Raw genomic sequence first — 21,487 nt, 5'->3', positions numbered from 1 at the left:
AAAGTTTTGAGCTCTGGCATGTTTACTTAGTGGTTCTCACATCATTAACACAAATCACATTTAATCCACACAAACCTCACCAAGTCAAACTGCTTCCTGAGTGAAGAATTCCTGTGGTGGCAGAAATCTGAAGGCGAAGGAGTTTAAAGCTGTTCAGGACGGCAAAGAAAAAATATAATAATAAATAAATACTCCTTTAACCTTCTCAGAGGAGTACTGAGTCCTGCTGTTAAAACGTGACGGAGGCAGGTACTTCCTCACGTCCAGCCACTCGCGGCATGAAGTGGGTTCAGCCGAGATGTAAAGCGATCTCACCTGCGAATGAAGGCCATTTTTATCCGAAAAGACGTTTTCTCCTGTGCAGATTCCCAGCAGGAAACGCTGAGGTTCACAGCTCAGTCTCGAGCTTGGAAACAGCAGTTTAGAAAACGACCCGACCACAAGTTTCCACATTACATAATCTTCATCATCATCAGCATCGGATGGAGCTGTGAATTATAGATGTTCGAGTTTCCTTTAATTTATTTATTTATTTATCGAGCACTCAGCCCATTTTGGCTTAGAAGCGGAGATAGGATCCAAAGCTCCAGAGAAGCCACTGAGTGGATGTTGTGGTGAGATTGTTGTCTCGGGGATGAAATTCCTTTTGTCACCACACGACCTGAGGGGTTCGTGACTTCATGCCCAAAGTTTAAGTCTCACTTCAGGCAGAAATGTTTTCCTTCTTCTTCCTCCAGCTGAACGTTTGAGCTTCACTGTGCAGAGTCTGTTTAAACATTCACTGCTCAAAAGTTTAAATTTGCTCTGGTTTTGAAGAGGCGGAGCCTGCGAGAAAGATTTGTGGAAATTTCTTCTGTCTGGCAGTTAAACTTGTGAAGTATTTGCGTATTCACATATTTTGGAGTTTTTATGGTGATAATATTTTTTTCCACCCAATAACCATGTGAGACACACATTCCAGAATTTAAATGTGTGCCTTAAAACATGTGTGGAGATGTGGCTGCAAAAAGTTGTCTGCAAGACGAAGCCGAGGGCCTAAACGCCCCGCAATCCTGAACACACAGGAGGCAAGACACAAAGGTGATTTTACTACAACAGGATCCTTTATTGGATTGGAATTGGCTCCACTCACATTGACGTCAGAGGTACCTTAATTAAAATCATCACAAGTTGCCTTCAGTGAATTACTGTTCAACATTGCACAATGCCCAGCACTGGAAACACACTCCACCGCCGGTCCACACGTGGGGACGTCAGAGGAGCAGCAGGAATCAGGATGAACCAGAAGGACGTCCAGAGACAAAAGAAATGAACGAAAACAGAAATCTGATGTTTCAGGATTTAAAAGTGGAAAAGTCCACACGAGGAGACGGAGGTTACAGACACAACACAACTCATCTGTCACATCACAGAGCTCCTTCCTCCTCCTCCTCCTCACATCAGCACCAACTACAACAACTCGAGTTTGTTCGTATGAAGTGTCAGGAGGTTTCACCAGGTGCTCCTCACACACACACACACCTGCATCAGCAGATCAACACGAAGCTAAGACTACCAAAGGAAAAGCCAGAACACTGGCTTCATCCACAGCTGTGAAATACAGTAGACATAAAGACTGAGTGAAACACTCCCTCAGGGTAAGCCCCCCCCCCCCTCAAAAATGGCTTTAAAGTATTTCATTTTTAAAAGCGTATTGAATGTTTAACACACTTTGTCATCATCGGCGTGCGTTGTGGCCTGCGGCGCGACAGTTTCTGGAGTTACTGTGGAAAACATACGACAATCTGCTCGATTCGGGCCCGGCGAGGCCTTCGTCTGCTTTCGGCGCCTTCGTCCCAACACTGAGCAGATCTGTCGGCTAAAACGCCTCTTGGCTCAGCGTTTGTGCCGATAAAAATCTGCGCTGGACGGGGGGTCTTGGCAGGACAACAGTGGCATTCAAGTATCAAAGCGCAGTCTGAGGCCTGAGCTCAGCTGACATCATCGGCCTGCAGGATTTGCTGTCGAGGAAATCGACGGAGGTGCACATGAAACAGTATCTTTGATGGCAGGGAAGTACTGCAGATGGTAACACACACACACACACACACACACACACACACACACACACACACACACACTCTGAGGTGCAGCACTGAATCACTTTGGGGTTTGAACATTTCAGCTGCTGGAAGGCGGTAAAAAGGATTTTAAGGTGAAACAGAAGTCAGTTTCCAGCTGAGTTACAGTTTTATCGTGTATGTCTTCTCTGTGTGCAGGTGGGGATGTTCAGATCTGTTACCTGTCTGACAGGTAAATGGGCTTAATCTCAGTCAGAATTTTTAAATGAAAAAAAAAATAAAAGTAGAGGAAATGTCGTTGCTGTTTTTAGATAGTGGAACAAAGAGCCTGAGGTGAAAGGTTAGTTTGCAACCTGAACACCTGTATGGTGGCCATTTTGGGTCATTTCAGCCTCTGATGCTTCAGCTCCACATTGTCAGACTTGGCTCAGCTTTTTTCAGTCTCAGACTTTGAATAGAATAGAATATTCACCAATACCTATTCTATTCTATTCTATTCTATTCTAACATGACTGACAGCTGAGCGCTGCTCCTGATTGGGTCAGACGGCTGTGTGGGTGGGAACTCCATGCTGTTGCTTCATTGCTGGATTACTTCTGCACAGATTCTGGCTTCAAATGATGCTGCAAGAGCAAGATGGCGGCACTCATATCGGGGGCATGTTTACTTCATTTTTGGACAGGACTGGAGACGTGTCGGCCATCTTTATAGATGTCAACGATCAGCTAACATTAGCATGTTAATATTAAGCATTTCAATAGGGGTGCAGCTTATTAGCTTGGTAACAAGCTAATAATTAGCTTGTCCTGTTATGCCACATTCACATCATACTGTGATAAATTTATATTGTTAAATAATTAAGTGCCATATTGTCAGCACGCTGTATTTTCAACCCTTACATGGCCAGCTTTGCAGTCATACAAATGTCTTCCATAAACATGACTGCCATCAGCAGAAAATCAGAAAGTACAGCTGAGGAAAACCTGATTCGTGTGGGAGGTCGTGTTGACACGCTGGACATGCGTGAGGTCGCCGGAGTCGTTAGGATTCATTCGGTAGTGAGGATGAACGGCCGATGGATCGGTTGAGATGTCACAGCCATCTCTGGACCACAGGAGTCTTCGTGGACAGAAAGAAGCATTTCCTTCTTCTGTGCCATCAGACAGGGTCTCATCAAAGTCTTCATCAAAGTCCATATTCCCACAGTGAAGCAGTTCGTTCCCGCTTCCCACTCAGCTGATATCAGTCCAGTGAATCCAAGTTAACTGAAATTACAGTAAGCTTAAAATGGCTTTGAATCTTACAACAAATGGATGAGCTGATTCATTTCTATCAAAATGAAAAAATAAAATAAAACACATGGCTCTGTGTTTAAAGCTGCACAAAGGATGCAGACAGCAGTTTGATTTCCAGGCTCGTCAAACCGTCTCCGTACTGTAATGGTTTCTTCCCTTATATCCTCACGGGTCCAGTCAAACCCTCGGCTGATGAGCAGCTTTGTGGTTCAGTTCCAGGAAGCGTCATGGAGGACACAAAACCCTGCAGGTTATGACCAATCACAGACGTCGTTTCTCAGGGGAGGAGGGCCTCTCCCTCTTCAGCCCAGAGGAGGTTCAGGGCCTCGGCCTGCCGCTGCTCCCGCTGGTGGATCCTCCGCAGGCGCAGGATGTAGAGCAGGATGGCCAGCACCACCACCAGGATGCAGAGCGAGAACAGGTGGTGGTTGTAGACGAAGGAGGAGCGCAGCCAGCTGGGGTGGTTCTGTCGCAGCGTTTCCTGCTGCAGGTCCCTGGAGACGAGATCGAAATCATCAAGTTGTTCAGTACAAAACGTCAGCCTGCACCAACCTGAATGTCTTGATTCAGCTTAGCTCCACTGTCAGACGTTATCAGAGGCAGTTAAGCTAACGTTGAAAGGTTACAGCGAAGAGAGGAGCCGCAGATCAAAATGAAATACCAGCTATGGCGGTGACAGGAAACGCAGGAAACATGTTTCATTTTTCATGTGTTTCAGAGGTGCCGTGAGGTTACGATGCTCGAGGTACCTGAGAGGCAGGAAGCGGGTTTTAAACAGGATGGCTCCCAGAGTCCACTGGACCTCCTTGTCATAAACCAGCTGGGCCGTTTTCAGATTCTGGTAGCCGGCGGGGAAGCGGAAGCCGGAGTGCAGCACCTCGTACATCCAGGCCGACTTGAAGCACTGATACCTGAGTTAAAAGAGGAGCAGGATGACGGGTCAGCGCCACCTCCAGGCAAGAAAAATAACAGCTTCTGCAAATTATTATTATTTATTTTCATCTTTGGCTGATCTATCGATTACTTTCCAAAGTCCTCGGATGTCTTGCTTTGTCCACAACTCAAAAGGTATTCAGTTTAGTGTCACAGAAACAGAAACGTGGCAGTTTTTCTAAAGAACAGCGAGTTTAGCGCTTGCTCTGCGAAGCGTCGTGGTGCGGACTCTGTCCTCCGGGACACATGACTTGCCTTGGTTGTATTACATGACAGAACAACACTTAAATGTACTCAGGAATGGCTTTACGTTGTTGTTCTGTTCAGTATCTGGTAGCTCTTCCTTTTGCCACAGCAGTGAGGATGCGCTTGGCATCTAGAATGAGGAGCAACATGGCTGAACACAGTGAGATTAGCCCGCCACCTGCAGGAGCCCAAACGCCTCAGGAAACACCGTGAACACGTAAGACGGAGGCTCTGGATCGGGATGAAGACAGCTGGAGAAGAAAGGTGAGCTTACCTGAGTCTATTGATGTCGGCCTGCTGAGAGAAAAGTTTGCTGTCCAGACGCTGTTTCAGGGTCGACCACTTGGTGGCGCAGTAGTCCTGCAGAAAAATCACACACCAGCCTGTAACTTTCCACTGAACAAAAGACAAAACCCTTTAACTCGGTTACTCATGGCTTCACTCAGTGGTTTGTGTCTGGATACCGCAGCAGCCCTGGTGTACTTCTCGCTGTCATAATGTCCTCCCAGCCTCAGCACGTCCTCCGTACAGTAGAAGAACTCCGAGAAGCCGTAAAACTCGCTGTTGCTGAAATTGATGGGAGCCTGAAGAATCAAGTTTGTCCAGAAGTTACTCACACAAACACGTGACGTCTTTGTTGAAAAGTCGACGTTTGGGACTGACTTGAAGGCTCGTACCTGGTAGACGCCCCCCGGGGACATGGTGCCGTTGTGGAGGCCCAGGAAGGGTCGAACGGCCTCCTGACACCGAGTCCAGTCGCCCTGACCCCTCAGGTACAGCGTGCGGTTGTCCCTCACAACTGTGTCCGACAGGCCGGCCGGCAGACAGGGGTCCAGGTACGGTTTGTCCTCGCTCAGACCCGTCTGCATGGTGAGAAACCTGGACGAGGAGGAACATGAAAACCACGTTTACATTTTAGAAACACGAAGACGAAAGAGATTCCGCAGTTCAGATTCACATCATGAGTTACAGCAGCTTTCCCATGTTTAATTAACCAGAATGATTCAGAGATTTTTGTATAACTTCCATAAACAACAGATGGACCCACTTGAAATCCATATTTTACATCATGGACCACCTGGTTGGATCTGATGACCGTACATCAAGATGAACAAAATGAGAACCAAACGTGTTGATGGTCTCCTGGTGGCTGCTGAACATTCATGTTTTTATGTCCAAAATTTATAACCTGTCTGAAAGTCCTTCTGGTAATCTTACCCCGAACCCGACCTCCGTACTGTTTTTAGCCTAATGGCACTAATATGTCAAACCTGTTCTTGGCCAGCGTGTTGTTGACCAGCTGGTCCTCGTAGCGCTGCCTGGCCATGTTTCCCCCGAAGCCGAGGAACGTGGTGACGTAGACTCTGTAAACGTGTTGAGTGTGCTCAACGTCGCAGCCCAGATTAAACTCTGCGAGGACACTCTTGCCTGCTTCCTCCTGAAAAAACACAAGACGTCACACCGCTGTGGACCAGGACAGCTGTGGATCAGGACAGCTGTGGACCAGGACAGCTGTGGATCAGGACAGCTGTGGACCAGGACAGCTGCGGACCAGCACAGCTGCGGACCAGCACAGCTGCGGACCAGGACAGCTGCGGACCAGCACAGCTGCGGACCAGCACAGCTGTGGAGACCCGTTCAGACCAAAGCAGGCGCTGCGTCCTTTAGCGCAGGCTTGTGAGAGGGTTTCGTCGTTCGGTCCGTGAAGCCTGTCTGGATCACACCTGGTTTCTGGCTGGCGGAGACGATTTCTCCACCCACAAGACTGCAGACTGTTTCCGAGTGTTGCTGCTCACCACAACGCCTGCTTTGGTCTGAACGAGGCCTAACAGACAAGCTCGATGTGAACAATGATTTTGTTTAATGTCAGTAATAGAACTGGAACGAGTCCAGCAGCCGATTGACAGAAAATTAATGCTGTTAACTATTCTACTGTTAATTAATCGTTTGTCATCTTTTGAGGAAAAAAAAGTCATTATTATATATATTATAATTATTTATTTGTTCCAAGCACTCAGTTGTAAGAATCTGCTGCCGACGTTACCGAAAAACTGAACATTTTTGGATTTTCGGCAGTTTGTTGCACAAAAACAGACTCTCTGATGTAGGAACAGTCAGTCGTTGTCCCGCCCACAACTCTGTCTGATTGGTTACACGTCAGCCTATCAACGCTGAATGATCTGAACCTGCAAAGTAACTAAAGTCACTAAATGAATGTGACAGAGTCAGAGGTGTTCTTTACCTCCTGCGGTGAACTGAAGGTGATGGCGCTGGGCACCTCATAGGCGATTTGCAGAGAAGCTCCGCCCATATCAATGATGCCCACTGTGCGCCGCCTGCTGATTGGCTGCTGGTTCTGAGACCCTGTTGTCACCTCCACTGTGGTGTCCTCTGAGAAACATGAAGGATTTATGTTTTATTATTATTATTATTATGTACTTTTCATATATGAAGAAAGTGGACAACCCAGACAAACATTAGTGTCGGTTTCAGTTAGCGCCACACTCACCCTCGTCAGCGTGATCAAAGCGACCAAGCACAAAATTAATGCCAATCCATGCGTACACTCCTTCAGGGCGGGAGGCGACGTGACCACGACAGACAGGCAGATAGAAATGACAGGGTTAGGGCTGATACTCAAACCAGTAGCAGCAGGCAAAAGCATCGCAGCGAGCGAGCGAGCGTGTCGTCTCACCTTCCTGTTTCCCTGAGATGACCTCCGCATGGGAGCGGGAAAACAGGAAGTCAAAGTCCAGGGGAACATCAGCGACCAGGTCCTCCAAGATGGCTGCCTGCTGGCTATAAACAAGAAGCACAACATCGATGCAGAGGGCTGGACAAAAAAAATCATAAGACCAGGAGTCCTGAAAGACGCAGATCGTCTCGAGGTTACAGAGACGCCACCTCTACGTGCACGAGTTTAAACCAATGCACAGTAACACAACGGTTCAGTGATGCACGTGTCAGTGCGCAGCAGGTTCAGCCGGCTGCGTACCTCTCTGGCAGCAGCCTCATGCCGGCCGTGCACAGGATGTAGAGCGGAGTCTCTTTGTGTTTGTTCTGCGGGACGTGAGCAGCGGCGAAGCTCAGCAGAGGCTGCAGGTAGTCGCTGGCCTGCGCTGGTGTCTTCGCCAGGGTGGAGATACCTGAGAGGGAGACAAACTGTCACTAAAGTGTCTGTCCAGGTGACACTGAGGGAGCAGGGACCAATCAAGCTCATCAACAGATATCGACAGACTTGAGTCAAGTCCACATTACGTCCCGTCAGTCCTTCAGATACTTTCATTCCCAAAACCAACCATCAAGATTACAATATGTGACTGTGGAGGTCGTTATGTTATGTCCCAGGGCCCAAAGCGCCGCACTGCTGGAACAAACTCAGAGTATCTAATCTGCCTGCCACCACTGAGATAACATACTGAAGGTCCTTTCTGCTGCCGTGACTTCATCATCATCATCATCAGAAAGACAAGTCGGGACGAACTCCTCAGCTCAGGACGAACCCGCTCAGTTGGCAGGTGTTTCCTCTCGTTTTAAACACACAGATGCTCCCTCCTCTCTTTTTGTGATGGCTGAGAGCCAACACATCAGCACTGCACAGTCGCAGGAATAAGTTTAAGCTTTGACCAGATCTCTGTTGAACTTCTGCTCTTTTTCACACAGAACTACGGTTTAAAATACTGACGTGACATAAAGAGAGAAACGGGGAGTTGCTGCTCATTGATCAAAAACCGTTGTGTTTTTTCTCCCACAATGCACCAGAAAGCATGAGCCTGTAAAGCACAAAGCGTCTGGTTGTCCTGTGGAGGACAGCAGAAGCATTCATGCATGAATGAACAGATTGAACTGAACGACTTTGTCCTCCTACTGGACCGTGAGCGTGCAAGACTTTATAACAATTTGTGACTTCAAGGCTCATATCCTCATATGTCATTTCAAATCCAGATGAAAACATAACAAGGTGGAGCACATTTTCTGTAAATTCAGTTAACATGAAGATTAATGTGTGTGTGATTAGTCGACGGTGGACTCATGTGACACCCTGAATAACATTAACGATCTCTACTGAGATTCTGTTTAACCAGAAACATTATCACCTTATAATAAATCATCTTATATTATCAAACAGTATCAATCTCGCCAAAATCCACCAGACCCCACTGAAAAAAATGTCATTTTCACTGCGTTTGTTTTTCGACTGTCACACACATTTTACAAGCATCCAAAGCAGCAACAACCGAGCGCCGCCTCCTCACCGGGTTTGATCTTCTTGACCACCGGTTTGCGGTCGCGGTCCTTCATCTGCCTGATGTCCAGCAGCGTGTGAGGGTTTCCGTTGTGAGGGGGCCAGTAGTACACGAAGACCCGAGAACCGCTGCTGCCGCAGTCCACCACAATCCCGTAATTCAGGGCGGGGTTGAGGACGTCAGTGGCCTCCATGGACTCTGCGATGGAGAGGTACCTGCAGGGGAGCAGACGCCAAACACTGTGAGAATCAGTGAAGGAATAGCTTTATCACAAATATGTGAACATTCCAGCAATGTTAACCCTCCAGTATCACACAGCACATCCACATCCACCTCACACGAACAGGAAGAGTCTGCATTCACAAGGCCGAACATAATGCACAGATCTAAACTAAGTCCACACGGGCTTCTGCTCATGTCAGTTAAAACTACACTCAAAGTCTTGTTTTCAGTGCACGTCCAGCCGAAGACACGCTAAGACGTACTCAACTGCCACCTGAATAATGCACAGAGTCGGCTACAAATAAAACAACTGGAGCTCATGAAAGTCATGCGTGTTCAGCAGGACAGATGGAGGCCTGAAAGCAGCTGCGCTCAGTCACACAGCGTGAGCTCACGTCGCCCTCGGACACAAACCTGATAACCGATAACTCCCGCCGCCGCTTATCGGCTGCCTCTGTTTGCAAAGAAACTTCCAGCCTTGCTACAAGCTGTCAGGTTCACATGAAAACATGGCCGTCGTGTCAGACAACCACATGCTCAGGCCGCAACGGCGTGTGAGGCTTTTGTGTTAAAAGGGAATATTTCTTGATTGATAAACTTGTATTCTGACGTCTGACTGCAGCGCCCTCCCCTCCCTCTCACTGGCGATCATGCAGTTACACTTCCTGATGTTGGTACAGAACTGTCCAGCTCCCACCTGTTGAGTTGGGCCCCGGGCCGTCGCTGTGGGCCCCACAGCTGCCTCTGGTAGGTTCCCAGGAGGAAGATGGCGGACGCGCTGAAGAGCAGCAGCAGCAGCAGCAGCCTCTGCCTGGGAGCACAGCCCAGAGACAGCAGGGACACGCTGCAGTACCAGGAGGCCGGCAGGCAGGAGAAGGTGATCCTGTGGAGCACAAGCACGACGGGAAACTACTGTAAACCCTGAGGAGTGTGACCGAGTGCACGTTATGAGTGAGGGCTTGTCGCTCAAGGCTCTCAGGGAGGTTATCAGCAGGTTATTACCTTGCCATAAATCCACGTCGGCAGAAATACAAGATGTCACAGTCGTCACCTCATGGTGCCAGCAGTTTGATCGGGATCCTGTCCAGAGACTGTTCCCCCGCCTGGAGGAAACAACAGGAAAGGCTCAGCAGTGCTAAACTGTTTATTTTAGAGCCATTAGAAGAGGAGTAACTGGCTTATTTCGCAGTTATGTAAGATAAAACAGCTAACGGCATAAAAACACAAGAGGACGAAACAAACGACGCATAAAACAACACATTTAATACGCTTTGCACAGTGGCTACAACAGGACAATAATAAATCTATGTATGTAAATTAGCAGCTGTTCAGTTAAACCGGCTAACGGTTACGTCCGTGAACCACTCACGCCGTTACAGCATAATCTGCTATCAGCCCCTGATATAAAGTCACCTAAACGTGGCTCTGCTCCGCCATGACAGCACAGTCCACCAGCGGAGTGTGGTGTTCGTCCGACAGCGAACGGCGACGAAACGTTCTGCTCGTTCTTCTCCCGGTGTACTTCACGGAGATTATTTTAAAACAAGGCGAAGAAGCGACGGCGAGGAAGTGACCGAAGGACCCAACACACTTCCGGTCGGCCACGTAGGATACGTCATCGAAATACTCTGAGCATGTGCGTCTGCTGCATTCAAGTCCTATAGGAAATAACAACACGCACGCTGGCAGCAATGTGATCAATGGGAATCAGGTGGAATTAATCATACTTTTTCAGTTCGTTCGTAATTTATATCTTGATTTAATACCATGATGCATTTCAAATGTGGGATTTGTGCTTTAAGTCAGTGTACTTATAAAGGTGATATTTCTGAAACTTGCAGAAAATGTAACTGCTGTTGGTTCCTTCATTCAGACCGACCACAACAGCAAAGAGATATAAATAAATAAATATGAATTAACATATTATTAATGCCAGTGTATCAAAGACTAAGTCCAGTCAGTTTTGTTTTGTTGGAATGATCAATTATCAGATCGGTATCAGAAAATAGTTTTCTGATGGCAGACTAAAAATACCATATCAAAAACATCACATAACGCAACAACAATAAATAAATAAAAACCTTGCTTGATGAAATTGCGCAGTTCCTTTTGGAAGCTGGTCAGCCCTGGAGTGAATCTGATGAGTGTACACTAAGGTTCACACACATCACCAATAGATTGCTGCCCAGTTCTGAAAAGGTGTCTCAATGTCGTGACCATTTCATTAATTCTATTTGAACCGAACATTTTCTTTTATTTACATTTTTAACTTATATTAAGATGAATGGACAAATATTTAATATATATATGTCCGTATTTTTGAACTTAGTTTCTACATTTTAGGTTCCAGGTGATGTATTTTTATGTTTTCGATTAAACCTCGGGACGTCCTGTTCGTAACACTTCCCGTACATACACGTGACCCCCTAACGTTACAAAATGGTTTTAAAAAAATAAAAAAACACTGAGCGTGAACCTCCGCCCACTTCATCTGCTCGCCTTGTTTAAGACCAAGCTGACCAATGAAAAGGCCTGTCAGTGATTGACAGTCCGCTCGTCGAATCAGCTGTAGATTTTAATGTGACTCACGGACAAACCCACCAAGGTACCGCCCTATTCTGGTTTCCCGGACTCTCCGCTGCAGTCTACCGCGCAGTCGCGGCGACCCGCCAAGACTTTGTGGGGCCGGCTGGAGGACCAGTTAAACTACACCAACAGGCGGGTCGTTAAAGTCTTCGCCATTGACACACTTGGCGGACAAAGCTCTCCATTCCTCACTCTTGAATGGAAGCGGACGGTTTCGTGTCCCGGCGATCGTCCGTGGAAACACCGGGCGTAGACAGTCGAGTCACAGGCGCTGCAGCCGGGGCAGAGTTTCGATGGATGGGCGGCAGAGTCCTAGACGCCATGGTGGGATTTGGCGGGTCTCCTTCACCGAGGATGCCAGGGGAACACGACTTTGCCCCGATGTTGCATCGAGCAACTCCGGAGATCTCAACCTCGGTCGAGCCAGAAATAGACTATGAAGGACTGCCTCAGGGGGTAGCCACCAGCACTCACATGCTGGCAGGGTCCGTGGCTGGAATCATGGAGCACTGCCTTATGTACCCCATCGACTGTGTCAAGGTACCAGAGCACACAAACACACCACACTGCTTATGCTGAAATGCTTTCAGGCTCGGTTTGTGTCAGCGTGAACGCAGCCACTGGCTGCATAAACCTCGAGTCTGACCGTAGGCCTCGATGAAAGCCTGGGCTCGATTAACGTTAGCTAACAGAGGTCAGGTAACCAGCGAACGTCATCTGAACAGGAAATAACACGGCGCAAGTTGGTCAAAGTGAAAACCTGAACACGAGTGGGTATGTTAATCATACGTCAGGTTTCATTTTGGCAGATATTTGTGTAATCGGAAACAGTTTAGCTTGACAGTTGCGTCTCCTCTCATTTAGCTAGCACGCATCATAAGCAGTAGCGTGCTAGCTAAAGCAGCAGCTCGGTTGCCCTTCCCGGCTAACACGAGTCCTTCATCGGACGCGCTTTTGACACATGCCCGCCTTTCTGCTCCCGAATGAATGAAACTTCCAACGCCTCGTCACGCTTAGGCCTGACCGGATCACCGCTGCCTGGTCGCTGGTGAGGCCAGGGGTTGTGGAGCATTGGCAAAGACAGCTTGGCTGGAATAATAATGAGTCAAGAAGCATTAGCACCGTGCGCTAATAAAGATAGTAGAGGAGGTCGGACAGTAGCCCATCGTGATCAAGTCAAGTCACCATCTCCGACCAAAGATGGACACTTTTCGTCGGAAGTGTATCTATGATTGTAAACCATTACTGATAATTCAACGGGGTGAAAAGTAAGCCTTGTCATGCCATGTCGTGGAGTTTCATTAGTAGATGATTAACGCACACAAGTGGGTCACAAGTCACTGGGCCGACGGTCATCACTCATTATTGTAAAACTAACTACAGGTGACATAACCAGGTAGCTTTACGGTAAAGCAACCACATCAAGACAGCCTCACGCGCAGACACCGAGGAGCTTCATTTGAGTTGAGGAAAGGAGTTGTGGATGGTGTTGAGGACAGGAAAAGCAGGAGACTGTGACAGTAATCCCTAAAAGCTTAAAGGAGTTTTATTTTGGCATTGCAACACACTGTGATTCACTGCGTCAACTGAGGAACAATTTCCAAGCTGACCAAAACTAACCACTCAGTCATTGCGTCAGTTTGGTCGTTTGGTCCCAGAAGTCAAAGCTGTTGGACCTGCGTCCCCTTTTCATCAGCCACCTGTCAGTTAGAACTAGTAATGACTTCTCCAATATATAAACAATAAGCCAAGCTGGTTAAATGGCAGTTTTGTTGATGTCAAGACTAAATGCAGATTAACGTGGAGATCTACGACCAGTCATCCTTCACTGGCTTCTTCTGCCGTCTGTGGCTAATTTCCTTGTGTTGCATCAGAAGACAAAGAACAAACTGTGTCCACTTGAACAAAGCCCTCGTTTATAACAAATTCCTTTGATTAGTTCTTCTAATTCAGGACATTTTGGTGTAAAACACCCTTGCACCTCGTCGCCCCCACGTTTCCACTGCCAGTTTCCATTGCAGGTCCTTGCATTAGTCTGTCTTGGTGAGTCAAAATAATATTTTAAAAGTTTCTGTGTGCCACATATTGTTTTGTCTGACAGTGGTGTTCTGAGTACATGAAGATATATTGATTTATTGTTACTTGTCATGTTGTAATAGTTACTGTAGTACAAATGTGAATTATTATCGTGGTTTGTCAGAAGAGTCCTCATTTTTAGGAAGCACTGAGCTAAAAAAAATGCAACAAAATTAAGCTTTTGTCATAAAATTCAAGCCAAGTCCCAACCTTACAGGATCTCAGGTTATGAAAAACAGCAGAAATGAAACAAAGGAGAGTTTTGTTTGGAAGACCTCGTAAGTGAGCACCGTGAACGAGAACGAAAGCGACTCCAAAATAAAGACCTTTCAGTCGGATAGTTAAGCTGCTTGCGTGGTTCTTAAGACACAAAACCACAAAGTTGAAGTAGAAGAAGGAAGTTCATTATGTGTTTTCTAAGCTAAAGGAAGTCAGTTTGTATTTTTTTTTACCAGTAATGTTTGCAAACAACTTCCTCAATCCCAAGATTTCTCAGATTTCACAAATTTGCTGAGCTTCCTTTTGCCCGTGCTGGAGGTCAGCCAACATTTTTCTCTGCTGTCGTGCTTCACTTTGGTTTTTCTCTGTCAGAAACTTTTCCTCCTTCCTCGAAGGTCTTTAAAGATGAGCTCCCAAACTGAGCGAGTTGTAACTTCTTTTGTAAGTTTTGTTGCCCAGCTGACCAAATGCAGGCGTGACCTGACATTTCTCTCAGGGTACTTCACCGGTTCAGCACCGCAGTTCCCCCGAAGCCTTACTGGACTTGTTAAACCAGCCTCTCTCGTAAGCCCACTTGTTTTCAACTCAGTGATGTTAAAGAGGAGGAGGAATGAATTTAAACAAAACATTTTAAAAAGAAGAAAATCTGTTAAAGTCTTACATAGTCACAACTCTTTCCACTAAAAATAATCTCCTTGCGCTCACACTGAACGTGAGGTTCATTTTGCACATTGAAGTGGATTCGCTTCAGTTCAGTCTGAGGAAACACACACACTCTCGGTGCCTGTTTACAGCTAATGTGCAGTATTAGGCGAGCTATTCTGCTGAGCAGTTCATGGTTGAGTTTTATTTAACAGATTATCAAACATTCAACAAGTAATTTCTCTCATTTGTCTGCAACATTGAGGTCTTCCAGGACAGGTGAACCAGCACTGATAAACTCTGCACCCACGGACTGAAATCTGTTCTTTAACTTGCTAGATTCTCCACCTCGACTGCAGAGACGTCGCTGTCCGGCCTCTGTGGATTCTCGTTGTTATCAGTTTCCTTTGTTATCCAATCCAATCGAGGCCCATTTGCTTCTAAGCGAGCTCCGAGGCCGGCTGTAGCTGCCAGTTTGACGTTTAGGCCCTCAGAGGACATTGTTTCAGTGGCGGAGGTCAGCGTGAGTCCTTGTACTGGCCAAAGGCAGACTCCCAATGTGACGATGACACAGTACGTTTCGAAGGAGCAGCAATCTGGGCTGTGGCTACCAAACATGACAACAAGCGCTGTAGTTAAACCATCAAGCCCTTCAAACATTTAATTTGCTCTTCTTCATTTCCCCCAAGCAGTCAGTAATACATCAGACCAAATGTTCTGCGAGCGAGTCGGTGAGTCCTTCTCGGTTGCTGCGAGCTGTTGTTTGTGTCCCTGAGGTCCTCGTGATTTCTGTTTCTTCACTCATGTTGCTTTAAAATAGCAGCAGTCACAGGGTTCATCCAAAGTTCTCCACGTCGGGAAAATACTTCGTTTTAACGGTTGTAATGATCGTCCTGACTGGTCAAACCAAAAGTCTTTTAATGTTTGACAAGAAGCGATCCTGTTGTCGTAACTGTTTGTCATCTGGTGTCAAAATTAACGAGAATTAAATAATTCAGATCAAAGCATACAAGTAAAGTTAATATGAACAGCTGACGGAGAAAAGCAAACCCAAGTGGCAGTTTTTGTATTTGCATTTATTTGTACAGTTTAGATGTGATGATAAAGTGTGGAAATGTTTGGTTTTGGTATCTTGAATGTGGGGCAGCAGCTAATGATTATTTTCTTTATTGATCAAAAGCGGTCAAAAGTCGAGAGTTTTACTTATCATCATAAATGACAACGACAACCAGCAAATCCTTAAATTTGAAAAGCCGGATCTAACAGATGTTTCACATTTCTGCTTTGACGAGTAATCGGTTATCGTTTTACTGCAGACTTCCTTTTGAGCAGCAAAGCTCTGCAGCTCTGTGAACACGTTGAGCTGCTGTGTGAACTCTGTGGTCGTCTTGTTTGCCTTTAAGCTCCAGCTCCTGTACGTCCTGTGCAGCGTGTGGGCCGTCTGTTGGCTTCGTTCACTGCCCTGGCGGTGGGTTCGCGTAGCCTCCGTGCTCGGACGAATCAGGGTTTTTACCGTGTGAAAAGGTGACGTGATCACAGCAACCCCTCTGTATTGTTTTTGTTCACTGACGCCTGATTCTGTCTTTGGTCAAGCTGCCTGGCTGCTTTGTGTCAGTGTGAGTGTTGAGCAGTCGCTGCCTTCTGCTCCATAAACTGAAAAAGACGTGAATACACTGTGGACGGATGACTGTGCACATTCCGTGTGAGTTACAGTTTCCCAGAAACAGGACGCGGGAATGTCCACAGTCCTTCAGGAGACGGCCGAGCCCCTCCTCTGCTCGGCACAGGGGAGGGTGTGGGCCCGGGCAGTTCACTTGTTACGTGTTATGAAAAGTTTGAGGATTGCTTCATCGTGGTCTGTTAGCTTGGAGCTGTTAGCTTGCTCTTTCTGTGTTCTGTCGCTTCCTTCTCTTGTGGCAGCAGTGAGGATTTTCCCCCTCGGGGATAAATAAAGGAATTCTGATTCTGAAACAGGGCTGCTTTGGCTGAGCAATGTCTGCGGTAGGCTGACTGTTTAGATCTGCAACCACTTCCTGATTGGTGGTTTGTGGTCGGCGCCCTCAGTGCAGACGCCTGCTGTGGCCGTGTTTTCCAGGCGACGGGCTGAACAGAAGCTGCTATCTGGCTGGTCCTCGCTGTTTCACTGTGACGGGTGTCGTGTTTGTCTGAGGACAGGATGTCTGCGCTGTCACCGTTTGAATCTGGAGTCTTTAGAGGTGAAAGGTTCCAGCTGACGGCTTTGACGACCTCCTGTCACGTTAGCTCTTGCAGATTTGCATGATTGGACCTGTAAGGTCTATCTTAAACACATCGCAGTAAGGTTGGAGTGCAATGCTGCCTCGTCACTGAATAAATCTTCTCTTCTGTATTCCTGCATGTGACCTTCGACCTGTCAACCTCACATATCTGAAGAAAAACATTTACATCGGTTCTGTTCAGCTGTTAAGTTTGACTGCATACTCTGGCAGCCATGTTTGAAACGACTAGTTTAATAATGTGTGTGTTCCTCTCGCCCCAGACTCGCATGCAGAGCCTGCACCCTGAGCCGGGGGCGCGCTACAGGAATGTGATGGACGCCCTGCGGCAGATCGTTCGGACCGAGGGCGTGTGGCGGCCAATCAGAGGCGTGAATGTGCTGGCAGTGGGGGCGGGGCCTGCCCACGCTCTCTACTTTGCCTGCTACGAAAAGATCAAGTTCTCACTCAGTGATGCCATTCATCCCGGCGCCAACAGCCACTTTGCTAACGGTGAGATGCCCGCACAGGCAATAAAAACACTTTCTATTGGTCTCACGGGGGGAAATTTCTCTCTCATTCGATGGAGGAAACTTCATCTCCTCATGCTCGAGGCGTTAACTTCCTCGTTACTGTTTGCTCCATCCTGCAGGAGTGGCGGGCTGCATGGCCACGGTGCTGCACGACGCCATCATGAACCCAGCCGAAGGTAAAACCTCCTCTTGTGTCAGCTCACCTGACTCTCTCGGACACACACACACACACACACACACACACACAGAGAGACACACACAGAGACACACACAGAGAGACACACAGAGAGACACACAGAGAGACACACAGAGAGACACACAGAGAGACACACAGAGACAACAAGGCCTCTGATGGTGCTGTTCCACCGTGCGGTCACATGGTGGAGCTCCAGTCTCAGCTGTGTTACTGAATAGCTGAAGCCCAAATGTTACTGCAGCAAACAAATCAGTCTATGATTGACATAATTGCTTTTGAAATATGTATGTCTAAAATTATTTTATTCAGTATTTATCATCATTTTTATGATCATAGTTAAGATTTTGATACTTGACACTAATAACATTGTAAATAAATCTTGTTTTTATCAACCTGCTACTTGTTGAAATGTGATGAAGATCAGCCCGTAACGCTGCATAGGATAAGTGTGTATAAGTAGCAGAACTAGCAGCATATTCTGATAAATTTAAAGGAGCAGTTCACCCAAAATGAAAATTCAGTCATTGTCTACTCAGCCCCAGTGTGTGTGGACTAAGAAACTGAATCTGTCTTTAGTATGGTGTGAGTAGATATTGAGAGAATTTTGAACTGTTCCTTTAAGAGGTCTTAGTGAGTCTGATGAATGGAGGTGACATGCTGTTATTTGCCGATTATAAAGGTGTTAGGCTTTTAATAATTCCCTTTTGTCCCACACATTCTGCTCATTGTTGCTTTTGGATGAATTTGAGGCAGAAGGATTTTTATTAATATTATTTTTTACCCACTTCCTGTGTAGCGTTGCCTGTCTACTCTCGGTTCTTCTTTTCTGTCTCTTTGTGAGGTCATGTGGAATCTTCCTAATCTCCTTGTCCCCCCTCAGTTGTGAAACAGCGAATGCAGATGTTCAACTCTCCATACCGCGGCGTCCTGCACTGTATCGGGTCCCTGCTGAGGCACGAGGGTCCTGCCGCTTTCTACCGCAGCTACACCACCCAGCTGACCATGAACGTGCCCTTCCAGGCGCTCCACTTCATGACCTACGAGTACCTCCAGGAGCTCCTCAACCCCCACAGAAACTACAACCCTTCCTCCCACGTGGTGTCTGGCGCGCTGGCTGGAGCCGTGGCGGCCGCTGCCACCACGCCCCTCGACGTCTGCAAGACCCTCCTCAACACGCAGGAGGCGCAGGCCATACACGTGGTCCAGGCCGAGGCCGCGACAGCTGCTGGAGCGGTTGGAGCCACCACCGCAGCCCCCGGCGGCCGCCACATCTCTGGCCTGGGCGAGGCGTTTCGGACTGTGTACAGAACGGGAGGCACGCCGGCCTTCTTCAAAGGGGTCCAAGCCCGTGTCATCTACCAGATGCCCTCGACAGCCATCAGCTGGTCCGTCTACGAGTTCTTCAAATACGTCATCACCAAGCGGCAGCACGAGAGGCGGCTGCGTGGAGATCGTGATGGAGACAAGTAATCGGCAACACAAAGGTTCTTTGCACCGTACCGATCAATGCCATCGGTATTGATTTCTGAACATCTGAAGGTTTGAAAGGCTCCAGAATTTTAGATTCTTTGAGCTACAAGTCAACTGTTATTTTGTTTACGGAGATCTATGAAGCGTGCGGTCTGATCTAGTTCACAGCAGGTGAGGACACACACAGCTGTCAGAGGACAGCTTGTCCTCGGTCTTTACATCCAGCGTTCCTCATTGGTCAGGGCCACGATGTTGCAGACAGGAAGTCGTGCTTTCCTCAACTCTTCTCACGAAATTTTAATGCTTTAACTGTTTTTCATTTGTGTTGGACTCTTGACAAAGCCCCCTTCCTGTACTGGCTTTCAAAAAGCTCATTATTTATGAAAGGTAACACACAGTAAACGTTTGTCGGCATTTGAACAGTTTTGTCTTGGCTCAGAGCTCGAGTGCATTGAATTAAAACAAAGCTACGATGCTGAGGTTAAAGTGCTGACTTGGAGCTTTAATTCGAGGGTGTTTACATTCACTTTCAATCAACTGTGTAGTAACTGTACCTTCTTCCTCTTCTTTTTTACCTCCTTAAAGATTAAAGGACAACAAGATCTACACTGATGAGAAAAACAAACCCTCAGAGCTGAAAGCCAGAACTTTAACCTCAGTTCGAGTTCAGCTCCACTGCGTCTGAGTTCACGGCCAGAACAAAAACGTATCCTGATCCAAGTACTTAAGAAGTGCTCTGTAAACTGGGTTAACACCCAGTCTCCTGCCTGCACGCGTTGCACTTCTTTTAAGTGTGATATTACTTTTGACCACAGGGGGGCGCACAGCTCGGCCCACACTAAACTAGCAGAAAAACAACTTTACAGGGTTTACAGAATCAACAGCATCAAACTATCCTGAGTCCTAACGTACAGTAACTGAGAGTCTGCTGAGAGGAAGCAACAACAAAACCTCTTAAAAGAGAAAAATTCCTCTGACATGTTGGAGACACAAAGCCTGTAATTTATTCAGTTTTTTTTTTGAGGTCACATTTGGTTTTGGATTCAACATACTCAAGTATTCAACACTTGAATGGAGCAGGTGTGTGTGTGGAGGGGGAGGGGGTTCAGTTCCTTTGAGCCCAGCGGTGACCCGGTTTGATCTCAACTGAATTGCCCACTTTGTGCTGTCCCGTCAAAGCAAAAATGCAGCAACACAAAGTAATAAAAATCAAAATAATCTGGCTCTGTTTAGACCTCAGTCAGCGTCAGACCACACTAAGATTCCTCTGAAGGACAGCGTGAGGTCATTGCACTGAAAGTCTCATACTGTCGCCGCCATCGCACCCAGTGATTTCAGGTTGACACGTCTGAAGGCTTCAGATGGCGTGTGGAGCTTAGCCTGATGCTGTTAACTTTTAAATGAGAACAGCTTGTGCATCATGAGGAAGATGGGTCATACTGGAGCACTGCAGCAGGAGAAGTACTCAGTCACAGATGTGTTTTGTTCTGGAACAAGCATCTTTTAGATGAAACGACACCTCAGACAATCACCTTTTCTTTAGAGTTATTTGTTTTAACCCGCACAGCATCGCAGCACTTCGTAGCAAACCGCTTTGCCAGTTAAAACGAGAGCAGAGAGTAAAGTAAAAATACTCATGAAATACTAACACATGCCTTCATTAGCCGCCATATATCCAACGCACAACTACGACAAGGAGATCCTCAGATAAGAGTAACATTGTGTTTTGAAGCCATAAAAAATATAGACTTGTACATAAAATATATATATATATATATAATATCAAGATGGACAGATATAGATAAACCAAAACACTCTAACCAGCTGACTTTCAGAGCTAAACCTTGTGCTCAGTTATACAAATGCATCAAACCAAGAGTTTTAGCAGAGACGCCGCACAAAGTCCTCATTGGGAACAAAGGAAACAAAACCTGCATTATTCTAAACTGACTTTATGTGAGAGGAGAGCGTTTCAGGACTGGGAAACCAAAGACAGCAATAGGAAGAGGAAGTGGTTTGTCGGACGCCGACTCTAATGTGAAATGCTTGAACACTGCTCGAGAGCGACACCTGTATTTTGTGAATTGTAAATAAACTTGCTAAGGCAGCTCCTCGCAGAAGCAGGGTCTTCTCTTGGTGCTGAGAGAACTTCACTTTGTCTGCGTGTCTTTACTTCTTCTCTCCTTCCTGTGTCAGCGATACGAAGCCGAACCTCCAGAGTCGGCTTAAAGGAACAGTTCACCCAAAAACCTAAAGGCTCGGTCCATCATCCGCCGAGCCCCCTCAGAGGAAGTTTCTTAGCCCACAAAGCGTTTCTGGAGCTTCATGGTAAAATAGCTTTATGACAAAAGCATGAACAACATGAAATGGCTCCATGCGGGTCGTCTGGTGTAGTCCACGTCCCCAGAAGGCCTGAGATCTCAAAATGATCTTATTTACTTCATGGAGCCATCTTGTGTGTTTGTGTTGACTTATGGCCAACAGTTTTCCAGCAGCCGATTCGTTATGTGTTTTACCAAAAGACAGGA

The 21,487-nt window shown here is 46.9% G+C and overlaps 2 protein-coding genes across 2 annotated transcripts; one reads left to right on the top strand and one right to left on the bottom strand.

Moving 5' to 3' along the window:
- Positions 1-1,081: 1,081 nt before the first annotated feature.
- LOC124051211 (ectonucleoside triphosphate diphosphohydrolase 7-like) lies at positions 1,082-10,861 on the bottom strand. The gene is made up of 14 exons (XM_046374299.1): positions 10,417-10,861; positions 10,006-10,106; positions 9,701-9,886; positions 8,791-8,996; positions 7,530-7,680; positions 7,230-7,333; positions 7,044-7,103; positions 6,777-6,925; positions 5,806-5,972; positions 5,212-5,413; positions 4,999-5,118; positions 4,809-4,894; positions 4,105-4,266; positions 1,082-3,849 (listed from the first exon to the last, which is right to left on the bottom strand). The coding sequence occupies exons 2-14, from the start codon at positions 10,011-10,013 to the stop codon at positions 3,633-3,635; spliced, it is 1,818 nt and encodes a 605-aa protein (XP_046230255.1). The 5' UTR covers positions 10,014-10,106; positions 10,417-10,861; the 3' UTR covers positions 1,082-3,632.
- A 768-nt stretch (positions 10,862-11,629) lies between these two features.
- On the top strand, positions 11,630-21,112 carry LOC124051316 (mitoferrin-2-like). Its single transcript, XM_046374573.1, has 4 exons — positions 11,630-12,129; positions 17,045-17,273; positions 17,413-17,469; positions 18,370-21,112. The coding sequence occupies exons 1-4, from the start codon at positions 11,788-11,790 to the stop codon at positions 18,957-18,959; spliced, it is 1,218 nt and encodes a 405-aa protein (XP_046230529.1). The 5' UTR covers positions 11,630-11,787; the 3' UTR covers positions 18,960-21,112.
- Positions 21,113-21,487: the final 375 nt, after the last annotated feature.

Source organism: Scatophagus argus, chromosome 2, assembly GCF_020382885.2.
Source record: "Scatophagus argus isolate fScaArg1 chromosome 2, fScaArg1.pri, whole genome shotgun sequence".
In the NCBI taxonomy this organism is placed as follows: Eukaryota; Metazoa; Chordata; class Actinopteri; family Scatophagidae; genus Scatophagus; species Scatophagus argus.
This window is presented reverse-complemented; position numbering and strand designations above follow the sequence as displayed.